Raw genomic sequence first — 22,890 nt, 5'->3', positions numbered from 1 at the left:
TTTCTCGCTCTGCAGCCATGCCTGACTAGCTGTCAGTGTCAAGTTGTTAACCTCATGTCAACACTGGCGCGGGCTGTATTTTGGTGCGCTTGATGGATGAGTCTACATGGACTTGTCCCACGCGGGGCACATTTTTTTATTTTTGTGGTTTGTGGATATTTCTTTTCACCTCCCTCCCTCTCACTCTCTTCTGCTCACAGCCAGCCCTCTGGGCACAAACACAACCTCTGAACCACACTTTCCAACTGACCTCTGCTCAAGCATGGCTTTCTCCCATACAAATATGAATCTATATACAGTATGTATGTATATATATATAACTTTCTTTAGGTCCCAGGAGTCGATTTCTTATGAAAACATTTTGTTTTTAAGAAGATGCATTATTTTAACTCTCTGTCAAATAGAGATTTGATGATTTTAGCTATGGTCAGTGAAGAGCAAATTTTGTCAAATGATACAGAACATTAAAATATGATTTCATTATATTTGCGGATATCAAGGTAGCAAGACAAATGAGTCTTCAAAGTAGTATCAGAAAGGTCTTGTCTTGTCCACAAAATGTTATAAAGAAGGGACTCAGTCCACCACACAACATAGCACGACATATGCCCCACCCGCTGAGCTTTACAGCAGGATTCTGGATGGGTTTAATGTGAGCAATTGCCTGCTCCTTTTATCCTGGACATTTCAAGCACCACCCCACATCCCATGATGGCGGCCTCCATTTTTCGCCCTTATTCTTGCGTAACGTTTTTTGGAGGTCAGCATAGCGTTTCCCTCGCTTGTTCAGCCTACGTTCTACGTAGAGAAGTCCGATTAAGGCTCTTTCCCCTCTGAGACACAGGACCTCTAGTGACAGAGACTATCCATCACAGCTGTCTTTACCAGAGGCTCGGGGAATCACGGCTGAAAGGGCCTGGTTAAATTTTAACCCGCTGACTTCCTCCTCACTGGCAGAGAGCGAGCGAGCACTGCATCGGCCATTCCCACCTTCGCCCACTCACCTGTCAATGCTTTGACTTCACCCATCTGCTGGTGAACCCCGGTACGCCCCACATATCTGTTACAAGAGAAGCGTGGGCGAAGGTCAGGGCCCTGTTAGCTTGTGTCAAAACCTAGTGCAGAAGGACAAAGGCACGTGGCAGTAAGGAAACGTGATGTCTTCATTTGAAATCCAGATGGAAGCTGTTTACGTTCTTCATGTAGGCCTATGTCATTGGTCCTGGAAAATATGATACGATCAACTCTCTAACCATGCTGATGTGGTCAAAGTGGACACTTTTCACATTAAAAAATAAATCTTCGCTCTCACTTCGACACAGATGTGAATTACTTAAGTAAATCAGTAGGAATTAAGGAATTTTAATATAACAAATAAATTATCGGAAAGGCAAACTCAATTACATAGGTTGCATAAGTAGGCACATTTCTGTTTAGAACTCGGGGGTATCGGGTCATTGCACCTCAAGTTCAGCAAGCCAATCGACAAAGTCATCGATTTAGTGTGTGAGGTCCAAATTTTCAACCTCAATCGGCCCAAATTCCTCAAGGATGTAGGATACGCACACACACCTCATGTCCATTCTCCAAATCGCTGAAATCATACGCGCCCCGCCTGACTTGATTAGCTATGATGAGGTGACCTGACCTCTTCTGGCAAGTTAATAATGTATTAATTTTTGCCCGTTTGACACAGAGATGATGGTGGCGAGGCTTGATGTTTGTGGGGGTGTGGAAGCTGTCTGAACGCACAAACCCAAGAATCTATCATCTGTCGGCATGCATTTTCTGCCTGTGAGCTGAGTCTTGATGACAGGTCTGGGGTTTTGCTTCACTTTGGCAAATGACATTAGAGAAATTGTGTTTGCACTGTCTCTGTGGTGATCTCCCAGGAGCGCGTTGGGTCAGCGGTAGCCACGCGCCAGGCTTCGCCGTCTGCATTTTTATGACGCCTTTCAGCACCTGTGGTAGAAGTATCAAGCAGGACACTTTTCCCTTGTCAAGGTCACAGGTTAGACTCCCAGGGAAAGAATCATGTTTGTCTATTTTTATTGATATAAAAAGGCTTATAGCTTACAAGAAAACCTAGTCAATTCAGAGAAGCTGAAGGATGTCTAAGGAAGCATTATAGAGGCTCTTCAATATTTCAGTGGAAATGAACTATGGTCTCCTGGGACCAATCCAGTGTAGAATGACTACGATTCTCTTTTTATGACCTTTTTGTCCCAATGTTTAAGCCGTCTATATTTCGCAGGATGAAAACGAGGGCCAGGGGAGCCCTCGAGCCAAATTTGAGACATAAAGAATAATTAAAAATAAATGCAGGGATTTTGTGTTCTCATGTGGGCCTGGTTTTCTCTTCTTCTTTGCTTTTTTTATAGCCACTCAATCTATTTTTAATGAGCCATTGAATATTAACTAGATTTCGGGCAAAGTGCCATCTCCCACGAAAGAGACGGATGGCAAGGCTTGGCCCGAACAGGGGTGGGGCTGGTCTACAGAAGCTTCATATGTAAAGAATTGTTCAACTCGATTACAATTACAATCAGACACAGTAGGGGACGTATCAACTCCAATTGTCATCCCTGCACCTCCCCTCAGAAGGTCAAGCCACTGCATGAGAATGAAGAACATAGGAGATACAGCCAAAAAGAGACACAGATATGATGAATGTAATCATTCGACAAGAGAAATTATTTTGCTCAAGCATGGCTTGAAAAGTTCTTTCGAGCTCCCGATGGGACACTGACGCCTGACACATGGGCATGGGTGCCTTGTGTACTTCAGCACCGTAGGGCCAAAGGGCCTGTGGTGGAACAGGGGGACATTTCTGGTATTCACCCCCTGCCGGTCTGCTGATCTGCTTCCCCCCCATCGCTCTCTTTGTCAAAAGGGGTTTCTTGAGAAGTGCTGATTAACGAGACGTTGCACTGCCGTGGCCAAAAAATTTCTATTCGCCGTCCCTTGCTTTCTTTAGCAGCGGTCAAGACGAATTAGACGGGGTAATGAGAGAGATATCGTCAAAGAGCTGTGACCCTTGTTTCCGGGCCGGAGGAGGAGGCCAGGGAGGGCCTTTTAACAGGCAACATGTTTATGACTACTTAGAGAAAATTGATTTGATTGCCCTGGAAACATATATGTTAACACGTCTGGCACTTTTATGGGCCATTTGTCACAGCAGGGGCTTAAACGTGTGCGTGTGTGCTGCTGTTAGTGAATATTTGCATTTCACCTGTGTGTGTGTGTGTGTGTGTGTACTTAGGCTCAGATTTATTCAGCCCTGGATGGGTCATCACGGCGTGTGCACTTTCGCCCCTACGCATGCAATGATTAACAGTGTATTACTGCTGTGCTTGATGAAAGCGTGACCGACTAAAGTACGTTGCACTGGAAATATTACAACCTGCAATTGATGCTGACATTTGCTTACGCTTCTCCCAACAGAACCATACAGTTTATGTACGATCACATTTTCATATTAATCCCACAAATGTGCCCTTATGAATGTACTGTGTTTCCTCTTGAGCATCAAGATTTAATCTATTAGTGACATTGAAGGACAACAAAGAACGCTTGCTCCTTCATTCTTGTAAGAAATCACCATCACCCGGAAATTACATGAAGATGTTTAACTGAATCAAAATAGATGTTTTCTCATTCTATTTTAACAATTATTTTCCAATTGTCACTTTCAGAAAATTCTAGAAATGTCTGTATCACAGGGAAGGAGGGATAAAGCGATGATGAGTGACTACGTCTGGAATTAGTTTCTTAAGGCAACAACCATCACATATACACTTCTGAAGTTTTGCATGACTCATTTTTAGGAACTGTTGTGTTAAACTGTTGTTTTGAGCTCAGTGTTTTGCCAGTACCTTGTCATTTCTGCGTACGAGTAATAATGAAGAAATGTATAAAGGTGTGAATATATATATATTTTTTTTGTGAGTACCGTTGATGATAAAAAAATTATGTGATTTTCGTATTCGTTAAACTTCATATAAAAACAGTAAAAATTACAGTGAAACACAAGTAAAAAATATTGGTACATTGTGTTATAGGACTAAAATGTCAATCTAAGTACGATCCATATGCCAAGTGCAACAACTTGCCCCAACACGACATACAGTCGGAAAACCTGTTTGGTTAAAATCATTATGTAGGTAAACCTCATAATAATGGATGAAAGTTTGGTTTTACAATAGCTCTAGTAACCGTGTCTAATTGTTTTTACAAACCCGGGTTGTAACGCAATTATTTGTATAACTGGACTCAAAACCACAGAGAGTTGCTGAGCTGTAGACAACTTTCACGTGTGACAGTCCCTGTCCCGGTCCAGCACGAATGCATTAGCAAATGAAAAATGTTCCTCTCTTTGAAACTACATGTTTTCATGTGAGTCAATGGAAATGCAGATCATCAGGATGCGAGGCTGCTCGTGAATATTACATTAATGGAAACCAAGCACGCTTTTTGAATATTGAATGCTGAATAGGTCATGCCATAACTCAATAAGCTCAACCTGATACCCCGATGCTTTTCCAAACAATCGTTTACAAGCGCTCCAAACAGTGATCACATGGTTTGTTACGGGGGTTGACGTTATCACCACACGTGCCACTCGGGACAGACGCTTGCTCCTGGATTATGATGTCATGACAGGTCTGAGGTTGGATGAGAGTCAGGGGTTGTGGATGTCCATGTAAAACAAACCAGAATAACTGGCGAGATGATTAACTGCGCTGATTTAGTTATCGGAAATTACAGAGAGATGGCACCATGATGTCATTATTACAGGATCTGTTGCTGTAGAAACCACAGTCATGTGGATTGATGATTTTCTACACTTACTAGCGGCTGTTTTTATATGTCAATACTGTTGCATCACTCTGTCTGTCCATTAAGTAGGCATTACTCAAAAAATTATGATTATTTAGAGAAGAACATTCAAATCATTTCACTGTAAGGTGTCTAGGTCAATAATAACGTGAAAACGTCTTCTTTCTAGAAAGATGTATTTTTTTAGGTTTTAGAAGTTCAAGTATGGTTATATTATATCTTCAATTATGAAACTGGAATGTATGGAGAATGTAGTGCTAGCTGTGCCAGAATTCTCTCCCTGTGATTATGATTGATGTGGGCCACTGACACGAATTGCTTTTTTTGGTCTATGCGGACGATAGTTCATTATTAGACATGACAAAATGCTTGGAAACATGGATTTGTGTAAATTAAAACATGGCATCAGGTCTTCTCCTGGCAACATGTTCTACTATCCATCATGAACGATTTTCCCCACCTTTACGGACAACTGATTCCTCCCCATAAAAGGTGTTTGATTCAGTGATGAGAGTCAATGACTAAATTGCTGATGTTACGCTATGTATGAGCAATTATTGTAAGAGCAGCTTCAGATGAAAGTCTCGAAGTTTGTTTGATTGACCAGGAAGCTGTCTTTTCATTCACAGATGCTTTTTCCACCACCTTTCTTCATATTTTTCCCCCATGTGCTTGGAAATGAATGAAGGTGTACCATTAAGAGGCCATTAAAATGAGCCACAGTTGAGTTATTGGAACAAGCAGCACATACTCATCTCAATCTTCCCACCTTTTCTAAGCACCACGCAGCACAAGTCAAACCCCCTGGTGCTAGGTCTCTTACCACAAGACAATAAATGTATGATAACATAAAAGCCTGTGATTCATCAAAATCAACCCCAAACTCTGCTGCCCAGCAAATTAAACAATATTTCATAATCACTCTACAACGCTGACAATGGATGCCAATTTGTAGCTAAGGGTGCCTCCACACTGGGAGTGTTGTCTTAGGAGTATGGCTGGGTGGTGTGTAGTTAATTACCCAGGCTGGACACGCTCTAGCGGCCACAGACACTCCCGGCGTACCTGTCCAATCAACTGCTCTGCAGCCAGGCGCCTACCAAGACTTCATTTATCTTGTCTGGGTGTAGAGACGGGGGGGTTAATTACTGCGACGCTAACACCCCTCCGCATGCGTACACACACACACACAAGGTCTCAGTGCTCGTCTGATGTCTGATTGTGTGATGCCACGGCAGTGGTCTGGGACAGGGGAGTCGGCCAATTAGTCTTCCATTAAGGCTATCACAGCTCTCTGGGAAACCTCCCGTCACCAAAGAGCCTAATAATCTCCTCTATGGCTCTGCTGCTTCCGTTAATCCTTGGTAAAAAAGGAGGGGAGAGGTCAAGAAATATATTTCCACTGCCACTGATGGAGAGTGTCAGGAACTGTAATGCTAAGGGTCAGCTAAATTCACCCCTCCCTCCTCTGAAGACCTAAAATATATCAGGGAAGTCACTGGCCATTTTCTTCCTTCTAATTTAAATCCTGGACCATTTTGTTATACAGTTGTGGCACTTAGCGGAATGTCAGACCTTGATTCCTAGCAATGCAGTTAAACCAGGCACTAAATTATGCTGCGTTGTGGATATTTATTATTTCCGGTGATAACACGCCTCATTTCTACATTCGTTAGTCTTATTATAGATTATTCACCTGCCCCAGTTAACGTTGCGTTGCTTCGGCCTATAGAAACGCTGGCGGTGATCTATAAAGAAGTGCATTGAAACTAAACAGACACACTCTGCAGTCCAGTGCAATACTGTACAGTCCACTGAACCTAACATAAGCTATAGCACTCACCGACCTACCCACAGGTAGTGTGTGAATCGAGGGCTAAAAGATCACAAACAGAAGGTAGAAACAAACAAGGGTATTACTCCTAAAACAACTTAATGATTCTTGTTTTTAAGTGCAATGTGCAACTTTCATTTGTTCATAATTGTCTTCAAAAACAGTTTACTAGAAGAGTGTTAATCAATCTGTGATGAAAACAGGGTTACACTGAGAAAAAAAGAGAAATGGATTAACAAAAATGATTGCAACCGGTGTAATAAAAACATTAATAATCATCCACTGCAGGTGTACTTTATCTACTTTGGTGTGTTTAGAGTAGAAGGGGTGGGCACGGGTAGGCTCTGATGGTTGGATTAATAAAGGAAAGCCAAAGCCCAAAAAACATTACCCAATTCTAGGCCTGGTGCAGCTGTTGGTGAGAGGTGTGTAATCGCGTCAGTGGCGTCCTGGCCATCCCCTGAAGCTCGCCCCTAAAGCAGTTAGCTCTTAGCCTGCGCTCGGGCCTCATCGTTTCCTAGTACCCATCCATCTTCCAACTCCGATTAATTCTTTTCATTCTGGCACCTCTCTCATAAATCCTGGCACACTTAATTAATTTCACCGACAATGCAGGGGCCGCCGTAAAGTGGAACTGTTCACACAAAACCCCATATTAATTATGCTATTTTACAGCAATCTCATTGAAGGCTGTGTTTCATCTTTCATAATTACATTTTCAACAACAATGGGGGCAACAAAAGAGTCTAATTATGGATTTGGCACGCTGCTACTTCGCAATAAGTCAGCAGCGAACAGCGCCGGAGAGGTGCCGGGAGTTTACTGCAGACGATCAATGACTCGCTTTTATTATTGCTATTATTGTTGTTATTATTTTTTAGCAGCGGGGAGAAGCGTTGCGCTGCAGCATGTGCGTCTTTGGCATTTTGGCTCACCCCTGCCATAAATCTCAGTAATGAAACGGCAAGCATTGTTGGCGCCCTACACATTAGCTGTTAGTTGGATAATGGTCAAGGAATCCGAGCCTTCTTCCTTTAGCTACGGGTGTTTGATGCAATGGAACAAAGTGGTCATGAAAGTCTTTCGATTTCAGACCCAGTCTTGAGCTAAATATGTTAATAATGTGTATCATGTTTAAAAAATACCACTAGACTGATAAAACATTTTTCAATTCGTTTACAAATGACAAATTATCTTTCAAAAGAACGACTCTCTGAGAGACAGAGTGGTAACCTTCACCTCTACATCTTTAATGAGGTATGACCACAAAATAAATGTTGTAGACGGGGTTCTTTCTGTTTTCATATTTTTGAACAGATGGGGCATCATATCTCACTCATCTGGTGAGAACTGAACTGGTTCTGATTTTATTGTGCACGTTTGCTTCCCCTACGGAGGCCGTTGGTGATCAGTAGAGGTTAAAAATGACACATCACATCTCTGCACCCATTGGTCTTGCCACTGCCCCACGACTGGCCTCACGTGTCAGCTTCTCATTTCTGTTCCACACCCGCTGCGCTTCTAAGGCTCTGCTGCGATGCGGGGCAATTACCCGTCTCATTTAATTGGTATTATCATTTCAGTGCGCAGACAGAGATGGATCACCACACTTGACCGCTCTAGTCTCCGAAGAGCAGGAGAGAGTGAGAAGTTTGTGGCCTGGGTGTTAGAGCGTTGGGCTTGTGATCAGACGGTTGCAGGTTCAAATCTCAGTGTCAGCAGGTCATGACTGAAGTGCCTTTGAGCAAGGCACCTTACCCCTGATTGCTCTGCAGTAATGTGTCACTGTAAATAAACTACGTGTAAGTCGCTTTGGATAAAAATGAATAAATGTAAATGTAGAAGGAGGGTGCGGCTAAAGCATGACGACCGTTTGTCTCACGAATAACAAAATGTGTTAACTTGCATTTCACCGAGTTACTGTAGCTTGAAAAGCAGCTGGAGAATGCTTTCCGGCGGAGTGAATAACACCTCATCTTTTTTGAAGAGAGGCATGCCAAGACCTTTATAACTAATGTGACTTTTATTTTTTATCTGGCAGATGACAAAGAAGGTAAAAAAAACAAAGTATGAACACAAGCCAGATATCATGATGATCATCTCGCAACAAACTAGCCACCACATGGAAGTGCCATTGCTGCAGTCCATAACAAGACTATAGTGGTGGGTTTTGCACAGGCAAGCAGCATCACATCTAACTCAGGGTTCTTTACCTGTCACGTGAACGTCCATCCTTCCTCAGAATGCGCCTGTCCTCTGCAGGGTCACGGGAGAGGGGGACCAGTCCATCACAGGGTTGTGAGGCCAGTTCTGTCACATGACCGTATTCTGCGAGCAACCTGTGGTCCAGGCCCTGAGACAGCTGCATGGACATGTGAGCGGTCCATCTCTTGTACAAATGAAACTGGAGCAAATGAGACGATAGAAGAGAAGCGTGCATTAGCCTAACCCTGCGTGGGGCCTCGGCGGGTCTTAACCAGTGAACATGCTGCGCTGCTATAACTCACCACCGCTAAAGCTGTCATCCCAATTAAGTAGCCCCATTAGATCTGCCTGTTTCAAAGTCTGCGCTAAATTAAAGGATGTGAAACGCCGCCGATCCCCAGGGCCGCGAGCGAGAATATAATCTGAATGAATCATGACTCCAATTGGGAACTGGTTTATTTTGAGGTGATGTGCACACCCAAACATACTACACAAACCCCTTCCTCACATATCTGTCCACACACGTACATATGAAGAGTTTCGTTCCATAAAGAGATTAAAAATTTAAAAAAAATCATGTTTTTTTACTGTGCATTCCAGTTAATATCGATCAAACTGCAGTTGGTTTGTTTTGATAATGAAATATTACTAACTAACTAACACAATACAACACGATAGAGTTATCTCATTTTGGAACCAAACTCTTCATATAATATAGAGACACAATAAATAGAACAGCAATTTGTTTTTGTTACTTTTTTCTGAACGTCTGTGGCCAGTTGTTTTTATTTTAGTATTCAAATCTTTTTTTCATTTCAAGTCATAATGTTTATATTTAAGTTGTAAAGAATTAAGTCACGGTAACAAGAATACAGTTATTGCATTGTGAGTGTAAAGGCACAGCAAACAATATTAAAGTCATAATGTTTTCAAAATAATCTCATCACAGGCATTTTATGAGATGCAAGTTTAAGCAATAAAGTTACATAACAACATAAGCAACGGAAACAAGCCAAAAATGCATGACCACGATAGTTAGGCTATGCTGAAAGTAACAAGTTCTGTCATCATTGAAATATCCTTGTGTCATTCTAGACCTTTATGAATTTCTTTCTCCTGCAGGACACAAAAGAAAATGTCTAGAAGAACAATGATGATCAAACAACACTGACCCCCTGGTTTAGTGATAGACAAATCCTGTTGTCATCAGCAAAATTTTTTCATCTGAAAACCCATAAATGAAAATTCTGTCATCCTTTACTCACACTTACGTTGTTCCAAACATGTATACATTTAATTGTTCTGCTAAATGCAAAGGAAGATACGTGTATGGAAGAATGTCAATAACCAGACGGATCTTATCCACCATATACTGCCTTAGTAGGGGAAATGAATACTCTGGGAGTCAAGTGATCTGTTTGGTAACTGACATTCTTCGAAACATCTTCTTATAGAACAGAGAAGTTTTTTTTTTGTCACACTGACAACGCACTGTGTGCATCCTTATCTGTAAAGTGTGATTTGTATTACCACTGAGCCATTCAAAAGTAGCTGTGCCATCTGATCAAATGTATTGAATATTTCATGTTATAATGTCATTGTCAGAACACATAGTTCCGCGGCAGCATAATATTTTAAACAGGATACAAAAGTAAACAAACAGGAACATCTAGCTTTCGCGTGTTTCACAGACGTCTCAGCAATGTCTACATGTACAGTACGTACTGTGTGGCTATTACCAGTGAGGTCACATCTGAGACGGATGAAGACTGTAGTAAATAAACGCGGACATCCTGATCGAGACACCGCATCATCTCAGCTGGTGTCGCCCGTGCTCCCCGCTGTCATCCAGTGGACGCTCTATGAAAAATGAAAAGCGTAAGAGAGACACTAATAAAAATAGCGTTGAGAGTGGACAGGCAGCACTACTTCATTACTCACTTTCTCTTTGCTGGCCCGCTGTAGTACAAATGTGCTCAGTGCTGCACGAGGTGCATGCATCACCATGAGCCAAAAAACAAATGGGCTGTCGGAGCCGTATTTACCTCCAATTGTTCATGCGCTCTCACGTAAGATATGACCCAACCAGGCTCGGCCCATCTTCTGTTCTTCACACGTACCCACGTGCCAGATTTGTTCACTGGGAATATAGGCTAATGCTGTAATTGAAAAGTTAAAACCTCCATGTTTTACAGCGTTTCTGAGCTCAATAGCCTGTTAAAACGCTGGGTGGGGACTATGTACATTTCATGATGACACACGCAACACATAAGACAATGTGAAAATCAGTGCTAAGATGTGGACATTTGTTTTTGTGCCTGTCCGTACTGATTTTGTATAGATGCTATATTTAAAGGAGGAGAGCATTTAAATGAATCACACATCGCCATTAGCACTCGTCATTCCACTGGTGTTTGGCTGCTTCATTTAACTTCCCAAAAGCACGTCTTAAACCCTGCGCTCATTCCTGCCGCTCTTCACAGATTGTGTTGATCAGAATGAGATATTGCACCTGTGAGTCTTGTCAGTAAATCAGTCCGGATTTCAAAGACTGGGTCACATTTTGTTGTAAGTGTACATAAGGCACAGTCTCTTATTCAGGACAGCTACTGCAATCACCATGATCCTTTGTATTGGCTTGTTAAGTCGGGACGTAAGGAATACTCTTTCCAGATCCAAGCCTCTACTCGTTTCAGGTGAGGCATATCACAGATTTATACGTAACTTTTATAAACTCACGGTGTACTCTACAGTTATGATCATGGTTTTTCAATAGTTTTACAGCAAACCATGAGCAAATACAATTGTTTTTCCACATTTACAGTAGTGAAAGTTTTAATTTTAAAGTAAAATGTTGGACAAATAATGACATAAAAGTCTTTTCATTTACAGGTGAAATACATCCCAGACATGTTTATGTGGGCCGTAAGATTTACACAACCGTAAGAGAAGGGGGTAAAGTTCATGGAGAACAGACAGAGTTCAGAAATGAAGTGTAATAGTTTACTTTAATGCAGGTTGTAGGGATGATAGTGGAAAGAGTCACAACGGTGACATGCTGGTGGGAGTGCAAATGGAAACTCATTTCATTAATGTGGCACGTGGGCAGGGCTGGCAGTGATTCATGGTTTATTTGAGCCTCTGATAAAGGAGAGGAAACATTCACCACAGCAGATATGGGTGCAATACATCACCTATTTACAAACAAAAATGGCTAATACACTTCCATGCCAATTGATTCAGGGAACAGCACTTTCACCAAACTAAAACACTGGCAAACAGAGAGGATTTCTTCATGAAGCAAGCAACCCTTTCACAAATACGGAGGACAACTATTATGGGTTTTAGTGGCATATAGTCTAAATCGTGTTGCCTTTAGGAGCAATAAAACACAAAATTGTTAACGAACATTATATTTTAAAATGAAAATGATCAACATTAATGAAATGAAAAGTAACATTATGAGACCCTGTGATATGAGCCTGACACATGTTCTTGCTCCATTTCATTTAGGTTTCAAACTAACACGGTCATGCTGTGATATTTGAGCAGAGTAAAGGCTTGCTGTGCTTTTGGAGAAGAGTACACTCGCAGCACACTAGCAGATTTATAATAGAGGAATCTTGTCTGCAATGGTTTCTGGGTAAATATGCAACTGAAACACACAGACAAACCCCATACATTCATTTTCCTTGCTGTTCCTATCAGATGTTTAATATCCCTCTGAAGTAAAGTGATGGCGAATACTAATGTGTGTGTGTCAGTCTTTGGCTTTGGCTTTATGAAGCATGTATTTCAATCCAATACAGCAGCAAGACCTTTAAATGGACACGGGTAGCACTGCTTTATAAAATCCCTTGTGTGCGGTCATTACTTAGAGCGCGCGCGCGCGCACCTTCCCCATCATCACTGGAACCATTTAAGCGAGAGAAAAATCACATTTCATTTATAAAACCAATAAACAACCCCCGACTCCCCCACCGGCAGTTTCCATTTGATTTGACAAACAATCAAATAAATAAATAAATGCAAATAAAAAAACGAGGGAATAAATAAAGAGAAGTAAGAGCGCTTGATGAGGAGGCAGGGGAGCGGAGGGGAGCTCAGGGAACGTCTTTCCTGTGATTCGTATCCCAGATGGATGGCTCTTATAGAGCCGCGTATTTCTTTTTCCGGGGAGCTACGTGGGAAGATTTGTTATTCCCTGGCGTTCCCTAGTTTTTCACATTGCTCTACATCCTGAGCTCCATATTTCATCTGTGCACCCCCCAATTCCCAAACAGATTTATTTACAAGCCCCCCCCCCCACACACACACCTCTTTATTTTTCTTATCATCCTCCTTTCAATTGTAAACAGGTTTGTTCTGAATGCACAAAAGATGTGTAACTGTTTGGTGAAGTGCGATTTTGTGTGTGATAAAATAAATATGCCGCGTATAATTCTGTCATGCGCGTGAAATACGCGGTTATGAATGAGATCACTTACCGTTGCTCACAGGTCCTGGGGCTGCTGTACTCTATCTGTCAGTGGCCTGCAGAAGGGTAGAGAGAGAAAGAGAGGTGCATTTATGTGGACACATTACGTGTCGTGTAAATTTCTCTTGTCACCATGGATGCGTTTTAAACCGATGTGGGAAAAGTCCGTGTTTATTCATAAGCAGTGATTTGACATGATACACAACTATAACTATCCATCAGGAAACCTGGTAAGAACAGAACACATCCCCCTTATTACCATGACACGATGGAGACTGTAGACTGGCATGCATTCGCGTATTCAAGTGTGTGCGTGTGTTTATCTATCATAGTTTCGTTATCTAAACGTGGAGCTACAAATGGAGAAAGGGGAAGGTGACGGAAGAATTAAATGCATTAGTTAAATCGCCTTGTCTCTTTTCATATAGTGAGCAGATACTTCATGAGATCAGCACACCATTCACGATCATCATCGTCATAATAATCATGGCGTCTATTAATGCGTAGGCCTGTCCGGTACTTCCAAAACTCATGGTTGCCTGCTCCCCCAGCTCGTCTCTGGCCACCATCTCTCTCTCCCGGGCTCAGGGTCATTCATCACGGGGCAGGAGTGGAGCCCGGGGCCTGCGGGCTGCTGTCAGGTGCGCACATCGGCCCTTTGTGCCGGCCCGCAAACAAGTGTCGGATCAGCAAAAGTCTATTAAAGGCTGGTGGGCTTTTCACAAGCAATTGGCAGCGGGTCACTGACTTCACTGCTCCCGCTCTCTGGACCCTCTTTGTGTCGCCGGCGTGCCGTGACAGATTCCCGCAAGATTAATGATTTTTAGCAACCTTTTTTGCGCGTCTCCTCCTGTTGTGCTCATCCGCCGAACAGCTCGCAGTTATTTACATAAGACGAGAATTGTCGTGGCGTAGCCTCTGGTTTTTAATTTCTCTCGCTTTATCGACAGTCTTTATGGTGATGTAGCTGTGTGGAACACACTTCAGTTTAAAGCTTTTCTTCACAAAGTCGTGTGTATGTGTCGATATTCTTCAGCATCAAGTATATAGCCCACAGATCTATTTCCAACATTTAAATAAAGTTAAAATAAAATAAATGACGTTGAGTCTATCGAAGCCCACAGACAAAAATACAAGCAGTCTCTAAAATAATGACGGTTACCCCCCCCCCCTTACATTTTACATCCCTTTGCCGTCCGTTTGTAATGATTATATGATGTGTATTAATAATAAAGCGATGATGGATGATAACAAGTTGATGATTTTTGGGATAAAATCGAATTCTGTGTTAAACCATATTGGCGGCACTTAATAGGACTACAAAACATTCACTGAACTTAATATAAAGATGTTTGAGCCCTTGGTTTACAAGACATTTAAATGACTTTTATTATTATTATAAGCCTCTTATTATTATTATTATTTTTATAATTATTGTTATTACTATTATTTATTCGCGCGTTATGGGCCAAACGTTAGAATTTAAAACTTTCATTATTTAAGCAGAAATTATAATTATAATTATTGATCAAAAGCCTAATCTCGTAACCAACACTTGTAAACTACCATAGTATTTAATAGGCCTAATGTTAGCATTGGACTTGAATGAAATAATAAGATAAACACTATCATCAATATAACAACGTTTTCAATAAAAACAAACATTGTGATGTCTCACAAAAAAACGTTTTACTTATTTTCTCTCAAACAATAAAAGTCTAATGCTTAAGAGAATTAGCTCACACGATGTGTTTCAGCAGATATATGCAGATATATATTTTGTTTGCTTGCTGGCATATTTCGTTAAAGCAGGCTCGACGTGCTGCTCTCGGCACAGCTGTGTCCGCACATGTCGCCACTAGGGGCGTCACACTCCTGTAAATGTGTCTGCTGTTACTGCAAATGATGCTTTTTTGAAAGTTCACCGGGCTTTATTGTGATCTAGCCTCCCCTCTCTCTTCTTCTGTCTTCTTTCCTCTTTATTTGAACACAAGTCTGAATATGCATATCGGCAAACAATAGCTGTCTATTTTCTTCAAAGGTACAAAAGCTTACGAGACCCTTCAGCGTTTCTTCTAGTTCCTCAACAGGTACAAAACTAAAGGTTGTACATGTTGGGAACATAGTTGTGCACATCCAGTTAAATGTTAAAAGTGTACCTGCATTTTCCCCGCTGACCTTACTTTACGCGCATTTTCTAGAAGCTTTTTTATCTTGTCAATAAATGATTCTCTGGATTTTCAAGGCAATTTTCGATATCTATATATACAAAAACATACGCTGCTATATTTTGAGCACCGTTATATTTTGTATATGTGCTAAAATATAATAATGTGTTAACATTAAATGAAAACAGTACAACTAAAATAGCATAACAAAAAAAACATGAAACATTAATGTAAATGCTCAAGGAAAAGAAATGATAGCGCTGCTAAATAAGTGTGAAATTTCATCAGGCGAATGACAAGAGGTAAGGACACGACCCTCTCTCTCTCTCTCTCTCTCTCTCTCTCTTTCTCTCAATTTCGATTTTCAATTTCAACATACTTTATTGGCATTATTGCTGTTCTTACAAAATTGCCAAAACATCAAACATATAACAAAAGACATAGAATAAGTAGCCTACAGACGTTCCCTCTCTCCTTCTCCTTCTCTTTCTCCCAGTAAGGACTCTCTGGCTGATTAAAATCACTTTTTCGTTAATCGTTGAAAAATATTGCACGTGCCATTTCTTTATCGAAGTCATAATGTGAATTTAAAAAGCCTCAGATGCGAATAGACCGGGTTGGAATACCCTACTCCGATCGAGCGTTGTGATGCATGCAGTTACTTTATAATGAAGTAAATGTTATACTTATCATCGTGTCGTATCCTTTGCTTCAGTGCCATCTTATAATCTTCAATGTCTTTTCCCAATCCAGAGCGGGCCCGGGACACGCAGTGCACGCGCGATCTCTCCTCAACATCTGCACTAGGAAACATTTCAGAGCTGATTTCATTTCTCTTGTTCATTCCTAAAATCGTAGGATGGGAATCTCATTAGGCCAGATAAGCGTGCATCAACACTTTTCCTCTGTCCATAAGCAAGAGGATCGCTTAATAGATCATTAACCACCAATATGCTGCTGACATGAGAGTTTTTAATATCTCTTCTCCGTTAGAGAGAGTGAGAGAGAGCAGCAGCACCAGCAGCATCATGAGCTCACGGTAATAACGCGCGACACAGGCCCAGGTACTGAACACGACTCGTCGCTCGGTCCACGGACACGCTATAGGACATGATGTTCTGGAAGTGTCATTTTCGTAGTTCTCTGTGTATCAGAGTCGGCGTTAGTAGCTATATACACAGTGTAGACTATAGTGATGCGAAAAATGGTTTAGACAGAAATGTGTATAGAAGTGACTTTAATGGGAAATTATAATAATAAAATACTTTCGAAAGTTTTTAATCCATTCAACGCAGCCTATTTCATTTAATAAGGACAATTTGGTAAGAGTTTGTTTATGTTGTATTTCTTATTTAGCTTAATACATTGTCTATATGAATTGAACAAGACCATCTTTAAAATTATTTAATTATATAGTGTTTTATTAAATGTGTGAGCTAATATCGAAATCATGAATAAATTGAGACAAAAATTATAATAACGAACAAACATTTTCTTTTTTTTCTTTTTTCCTGTTTCGAGAGGAAAAGCCCTTCTGGAGTAAACTCTATTAAGAAATAAAGCAGGAATCAAAAAGGTCAAATCTGTATTGAAAATAACAAAGCAATTTGCCAAAATACGGCAATTTTTGAAAAGAAATACTTCATGCGTTTGTGGACAGGATCCGTGTCTAAACACAGATTATCGATGTGCTAGAACCAATGAGTGTAATGGTGAAATAATAGGAATGAGATGACTCGTTCTTAAACAATGTTTTGATTTCTTTGTTTGCAAGTTTGAGTCGCAACTGAAAACTCATGTATTTATTCCCGTCTGTCCATCCTATTTGGTAACGGATAGACTCACTTATCCTGGCATCGCCCTGTACAGCAGCTGTGAGATGAGCGCCGCACGGGGGCAGCGTTTCCACTGAGAGCCCACAGCGCGTGCACTTCCAACAAATAGCTACCAACTCTGCCCGTAGTGTGAAAAATAACACTTTCAAAACCATAAGGCTTCCTCCAACAACTGCACCAGCAGCTACAACGACAGCGACAACACATTTGAATGGTTGTCTTTGAATGTTTTTATCACAGAACCATGGCCTTGATACATTTTTTTCATGTAAACTCTCGGATGTGTTGCAAAGACTCACCTTAATACTCGCTCGTTATTTCATGGGTGGCCCAATACGAATAATAAATAAACATTAAACGATGGGAAAGCGTCGTTAAAGGAGTCGCGTGTTTGACTGTGATGTAGAACTCAAAAAAGAAATACGAATCCGCCAATACAATGAAATGAGTTTTCTTCTCTGGTTGTTAGCGCAACCACTCTCCCTTTCTTCATTCCATCAGCTGACTACGCACACCCATTATGCAAAGGTCCCATATCCGATTGGACGCCAGCCCCGTCTGACGTCACGCGCGCGTACAGTATAACAGCAGCGAGCGGCGTGGCGTCCCGTTACAGTGTGAATACTCCGAAGTGCGCGCGAGCTCTATCCTCTGCAGTGCCGAGCTGGAAAAACACAGCCGTCGTCCACTTCAGCGCTGCTCTGCTGTCTTACGGAGGACATATTTGGGAGTATCCGGGATCGGGACGGGAATCCTCCACCGGTGCTCGTTTGTGTCCTTTTTTGATGGTTTTGAGAAAAAAGGACGCGCACTACAGGCGCCCCGCGGCTTCACTTGCTCCTGTCCCGTGAGTAGACTTGAGAGACTGCAACTCTGCATGAGGCAAATGTCTTTTGCAGTACATTAGTCGAGAAACTTTGTTCGCCTGCTTGCTTTCATACGCCGATTGACACCGAGTGCGTCGCGTTTGGAGACTCGTGCACAGCATTGCATGCGCAAAGTCGCGGAAGAACGGCAATAGTCGGATTTTGCGACGCTGGTGAACACTTCGCCGAAGAACAGGGACACGATGAGCGCGGATCTCGCCATGGGGCCCGAGTTGCCCACCAGCCCGCTGGCGTTGGAATATGTCAATGACTTTGATTTAATGAAATTTGAAGTGAAAAAAGAGGCCATGGCGGGGCACGAGCGTTCCACCGTACGTCAGTGCAATCGCCTCCAGGCACAGGGCTCCGTGTCATCCACCCCGATCAGCACGCCTTGCAGCTCTGTCCCGTCTTCCCCGAGCTTCAGCCCCACTGAGCAGAAGAACCACCTCGAGGAGCTTTACTGGATGCCCAGCAGCGCCTACCCGCAGCAGATCGATCCTCAGACGTTAAGCCTGACGCCCGAGGACGCCGTGGAGGCGCTGATCGGTGTCACGGGCCACGGGCACCCACCGCCAACTCACGTGCAGCAGCAGCAGCAGCAGCTGCAGGCAGGAGGGTTCGAGGGGTACAGGGGTGGGCATCACCACCACGGCCACGCGCAGCAACACCATCCTCACCACCATCATCAATACGGCGGGATCCCTCATCACCCCGACGAGCTGCCGGGTCACCCCGGTGCGCACGGCCACCACCACCATCACCACCACAACAACAGTCAGGACCCCGACAGCCCTTCTCCCACTTCCCCGGGCTCTCACCAGCAGCTCCACCACCGGCATCATCATCACCACGGGCACCCGGGCCAGCACGGTCACCACGGCGTAGGGGCAGGCCTGAACGTGGAGGACCGCTTCTCCGAAGACCAACTGGTGTCCATGTCCGTACGCGAGCTCAACCGACACCTGCGGGGCTTCACCAAGGACGACGTGATCCGTCTGAAGCAGAAGCGCCGGACCCTGAAGAACAGGGGCTACGCGCAGTCCTGCCGCTTCAAGCGCGTGCAGCAGAAGCACGTGCTGGAGAACGAAAAGACCCAGCTCATCAACCAGGTAGAGCAGCTCAAGCAGGAGATCAACCGGCTGGCCCGCGAGAGAGACGCCTACAAACTCAAGTGCGAGAAGTTGAGCGGAGCGAACGGCTTCCGCGAGGCGGGATCCACGAGCGACAACCCGTCCTCTCCAGAGTTCTTCATGTGAGTGTCCTTATGCCCGAGAGACATGACTGTCACCGCGATGCGTGCGCAAATGTATACTCGCCACGAGAAATAAGACATGTAACCACCGCCGTCGACCTTGGCAGGTAAAATACGGTTTTAGACTGTTTCCAGGGAAAATTAGATCTAGATTAGATGCTTGTAGTACCCCTTTCTTAGAGAAAATCAAAGAACTGGCCTTTTGTATTTAGGAGAAGTCGCGAAAGCGGACAGAGAGAAACTTTGGACTTGTTTTCCACTTGTCTAAAAAAGAAAACGACCGATTTGAGGGAAGCTGAATATGCAAAACATGACACTTCTCCTGTAATATCCCACCCGAGTGTGGCGACAGGGGCAACTTTATGCAACATCTCATTGGTTTATTGCCTGCTTGGTTATCTATAGATATATAAATGAATATATATATATATATATATACATATATATATATATTAAAAGAAAAGGGAAAATCAACAAAAAACAAACACATAAATCTGCATCAAGATATTAATCCTGCATGCTGGACATGTATGGTAATAACGATTTCTATTTTATACGCTCTTTCTTTTTTCGGTTCGTTGTGTATCACAGAGAGCATGTTTTTGATCTCTAGCTTTTTTTTTGGGGGGGGGGGGGGTGCTCACGAGCCCGGCTCTCCAGTCGCTCGTCGTATGTGGGTTTATTTGGACGTGTAAATATATGCAACAGCAAACCTAGAAACCGACATCGAAGAAAGAGTTGTGTTGTTTTTCTCTTCAGATTTTGCTTCGGAATGAATTACCAGCACTGGGCTTTTTCTTCTTTCGATTGCATTTAAGCAAGTCAACAAACTTTGTAAAAGAAGCGCACTTTTTTTGAGGGGTAATATTAGCGTTTTTTTAATCTCGGCTTGTTCATTGAAATCTTATACTGGAAGGAAGACGTCTGCTGCACAGAGACGTGAAATAACAGGCACGCGCGTTTGAACTGGTGCTTGTTACAAGGAATTCCGTTTTTCACGCAGGCTGTTGCATAACCTATTGCTATTCTATACTATAAGCAATACTTCTAGATCGTAACTTTTTACTTTTGATGGACACACTTTCATCAACCTTTTTTAAGTAGCTACACGAGCTGCCAGTTTTATAAAGCAACATTTCAAAGTGTAGTTATTATTCTCCGGCTCGATGGTGTAGGCTTCCGAAATCAGGGGTTTGTGTATTATTGCCTCGTGTGAAAACTACGCATGCATTTCAATGTAAAATGTTTTCCTTTGTTTTTTTTCTGCCGGTCAGTGAAAAATAAGGGATTCAGGTTCTGCATAATCTCGAAATGAAAATTATACGTGTCATGTTATTGTTCTTTTTTATTATTATTTGTTCGTTCGTTCGTTCTGTTATTTTATCAAGATTCTGGTTCTGCTGGCCAGATGCATAGTTTTTATTTGAATGATTAAATTAACAAACTGTCAAATCATATTGGATAAGCATGGTGCTTGCATCTAAGAACTATTGTTAAAAAGTCATGCATTTAACTGTCTTTTTGGTTTGTTACTGATTCAACTGTGTTGAAATCAAATGTATTACTGCAGCAGCGGGTTGTTGTCGTTTTCTTTGTTAATTTCATGTATTATAATGAGGGGATCAATTTTCAAATCTGTTTATATAAATAGAAAATGAATAGAGTTCCATTCAGGCTGGTTTCTGTTTCGTTCTTGCTGTTTTTTGGAGAAATGGTTTCCTATTTTGCTTATTAAAGTCAGTGAAATGGCATTGATTTGGTAGCCGCTTGTTTACTGCGTCAATTCCTTTCTCAAAGTTATGCAACATCATGGCACACTGCGTTGTTTTTATGTGTCGCATTTAATCATTCATTTGGTCAATTTCAATATTTCTATTTATTTACATGTTCTTACAAGTAAGAAGTGAACGAGCAGGTGCTAAATGACACTTGAAACTTAACGTCACGTTCACGTTCACGCAGACTGTTTAGACATAATAGAATGCACATATTTACAACGAAGGCAAACGCCATTGAAACTTTGGGTTTCGAAAGAATTTCGGGGGCGCTTTATGTTGGGTTCTGTCATTTACCGTGTGCGAGTTTTAGGCCTCGGGGTGCTGACTCGAGCAGAAATGCAGCGCGCATGTGCGCTCGGTAACACGAGATCTTTGACCTTGTGCGCAAAAGCTCAGACTGTGGGAACAGGACAATGAACCCCTCGGCTGCCCAATACAACCAACATTTCGAAAGCATTTGACAGCTTGCTCGAGTAGCTTCTGTCGAGTAAACGTTGGAAGCTTTTATGTGCGCGCTCACTGGTAGTCATAGGCTACTTCATAAAAAATCAAATTCAAGATTGTCTAATACTGATTAAACATGGTTATTATTAACGTTATTTAGGCTCGAGTATAATAGCAATAATAATCATTTGTAGTCAAATTTGAGATTTTGGGGAAAAAATCCCGTGAACACACGTTTGTGAAAACATACCCCGTTATTTTCTCAAAACTGTAAACGGCCTAAAAGAACGAATGAAACCGCTAACTTGAAAAATAAAATAAAATGATAATGTAATTAATAATCTGTATTTAATTACAACATGCAAAGCACGAGCTTGCCCCAACCTGGCATTTATAAGAAATATCCATATCCTAAATCCTCCGTTAAATCCTTTCTGCTTTTATTTGCTTTAATGCGGGCAAGTGTGCTTTTATTGGCCTTGCGTGTTTACACAGCAGCTCTTACAAAATGATGATACTGGAATTTAGTTTAGAAAGAGCTCACAAACATTAGTGTCAATTTATAGACAACCAGTCCCAGTCTCTGTTACGGAACAGCTTGTGTGTACATATTATTATTATTATTATCATTGTTGTTCAGTTGAGTTACATTTTATGTGTAACATGTAGCCTCAAATTAGAGTGTGTAGGCTATTATGATATGTAATAAAATGTTGAAACACACCGCAGCGTTTCATATTGGTACACGCTTATATTTTGTCACAGAGCTGTGATTTCTCAGAGAAAGTGGATAACCTAAATGAAACAGCCATCACTTGAAAAGTTCACAAAACTGAAACCATTCTGACGAGGATTGGTAAGGATGAACAGATGCATTTAACAGTCGGTGAAGTGTGAGCATTAGAGAAGGACTAGAGAGAGAGAGAGAGAGAGAGAGAGAGAGAGAGAGAGAGAGAGAGAGCGTTGTTAGGATTTCCTGATGGTTTTCAGTTTCTGGTGTCAGAACATTATCTGCTGCGTGTCTGCACAATCTCAAGGACAGAGCGAAAGCAGCCAAGCCCGAGCCAAGAGCAGAACTCTCACAACAACCTATTCTGTATGAGAAACAAGCCCAAATCCCAATAACAATAACAGGATTGATTCAGAATGTGTCAAGAGTTTCTTCTTATTCCACATTTACTAGACACAA

The 22,890-nt window shown here is 42.0% G+C and overlaps 1 protein-coding gene across 1 annotated transcript; it reads left to right on the top strand.

Annotated features, from left to right (window-relative positions):
• The first annotated feature begins 17,039 nt into the window (after window positions 1–17,039).
• Window positions 17,040–21,230, top strand: mafba (MAF bZIP transcription factor Ba). Its single transcript, XM_079477958.1, has one exon. The coding sequence runs from the start codon at window positions 18,428–18,430 to the stop codon at window positions 19,481–19,483; it is 1,056 nt and encodes a 351-aa protein (XP_079334084.1). The 5' UTR covers window positions 17,040–18,427; the 3' UTR covers window positions 19,484–21,230.
• The last annotated feature ends 1,660 nt before the right edge of the window (window positions 21,231–22,890 follow it).

This window comes from Barbatula barbatula (genome assembly GCF_947034865.1).
Source record: "Barbatula barbatula genome assembly, chromosome: 17".
NCBI classification, from domain to species: domain Eukaryota; kingdom Metazoa; phylum Chordata; class Actinopteri; order Cypriniformes; family Nemacheilidae; genus Barbatula; species Barbatula barbatula.
Note: the sequence above shows the minus strand (reverse complement) of the source record. Positions and strands in the feature narration are given on the sequence as shown.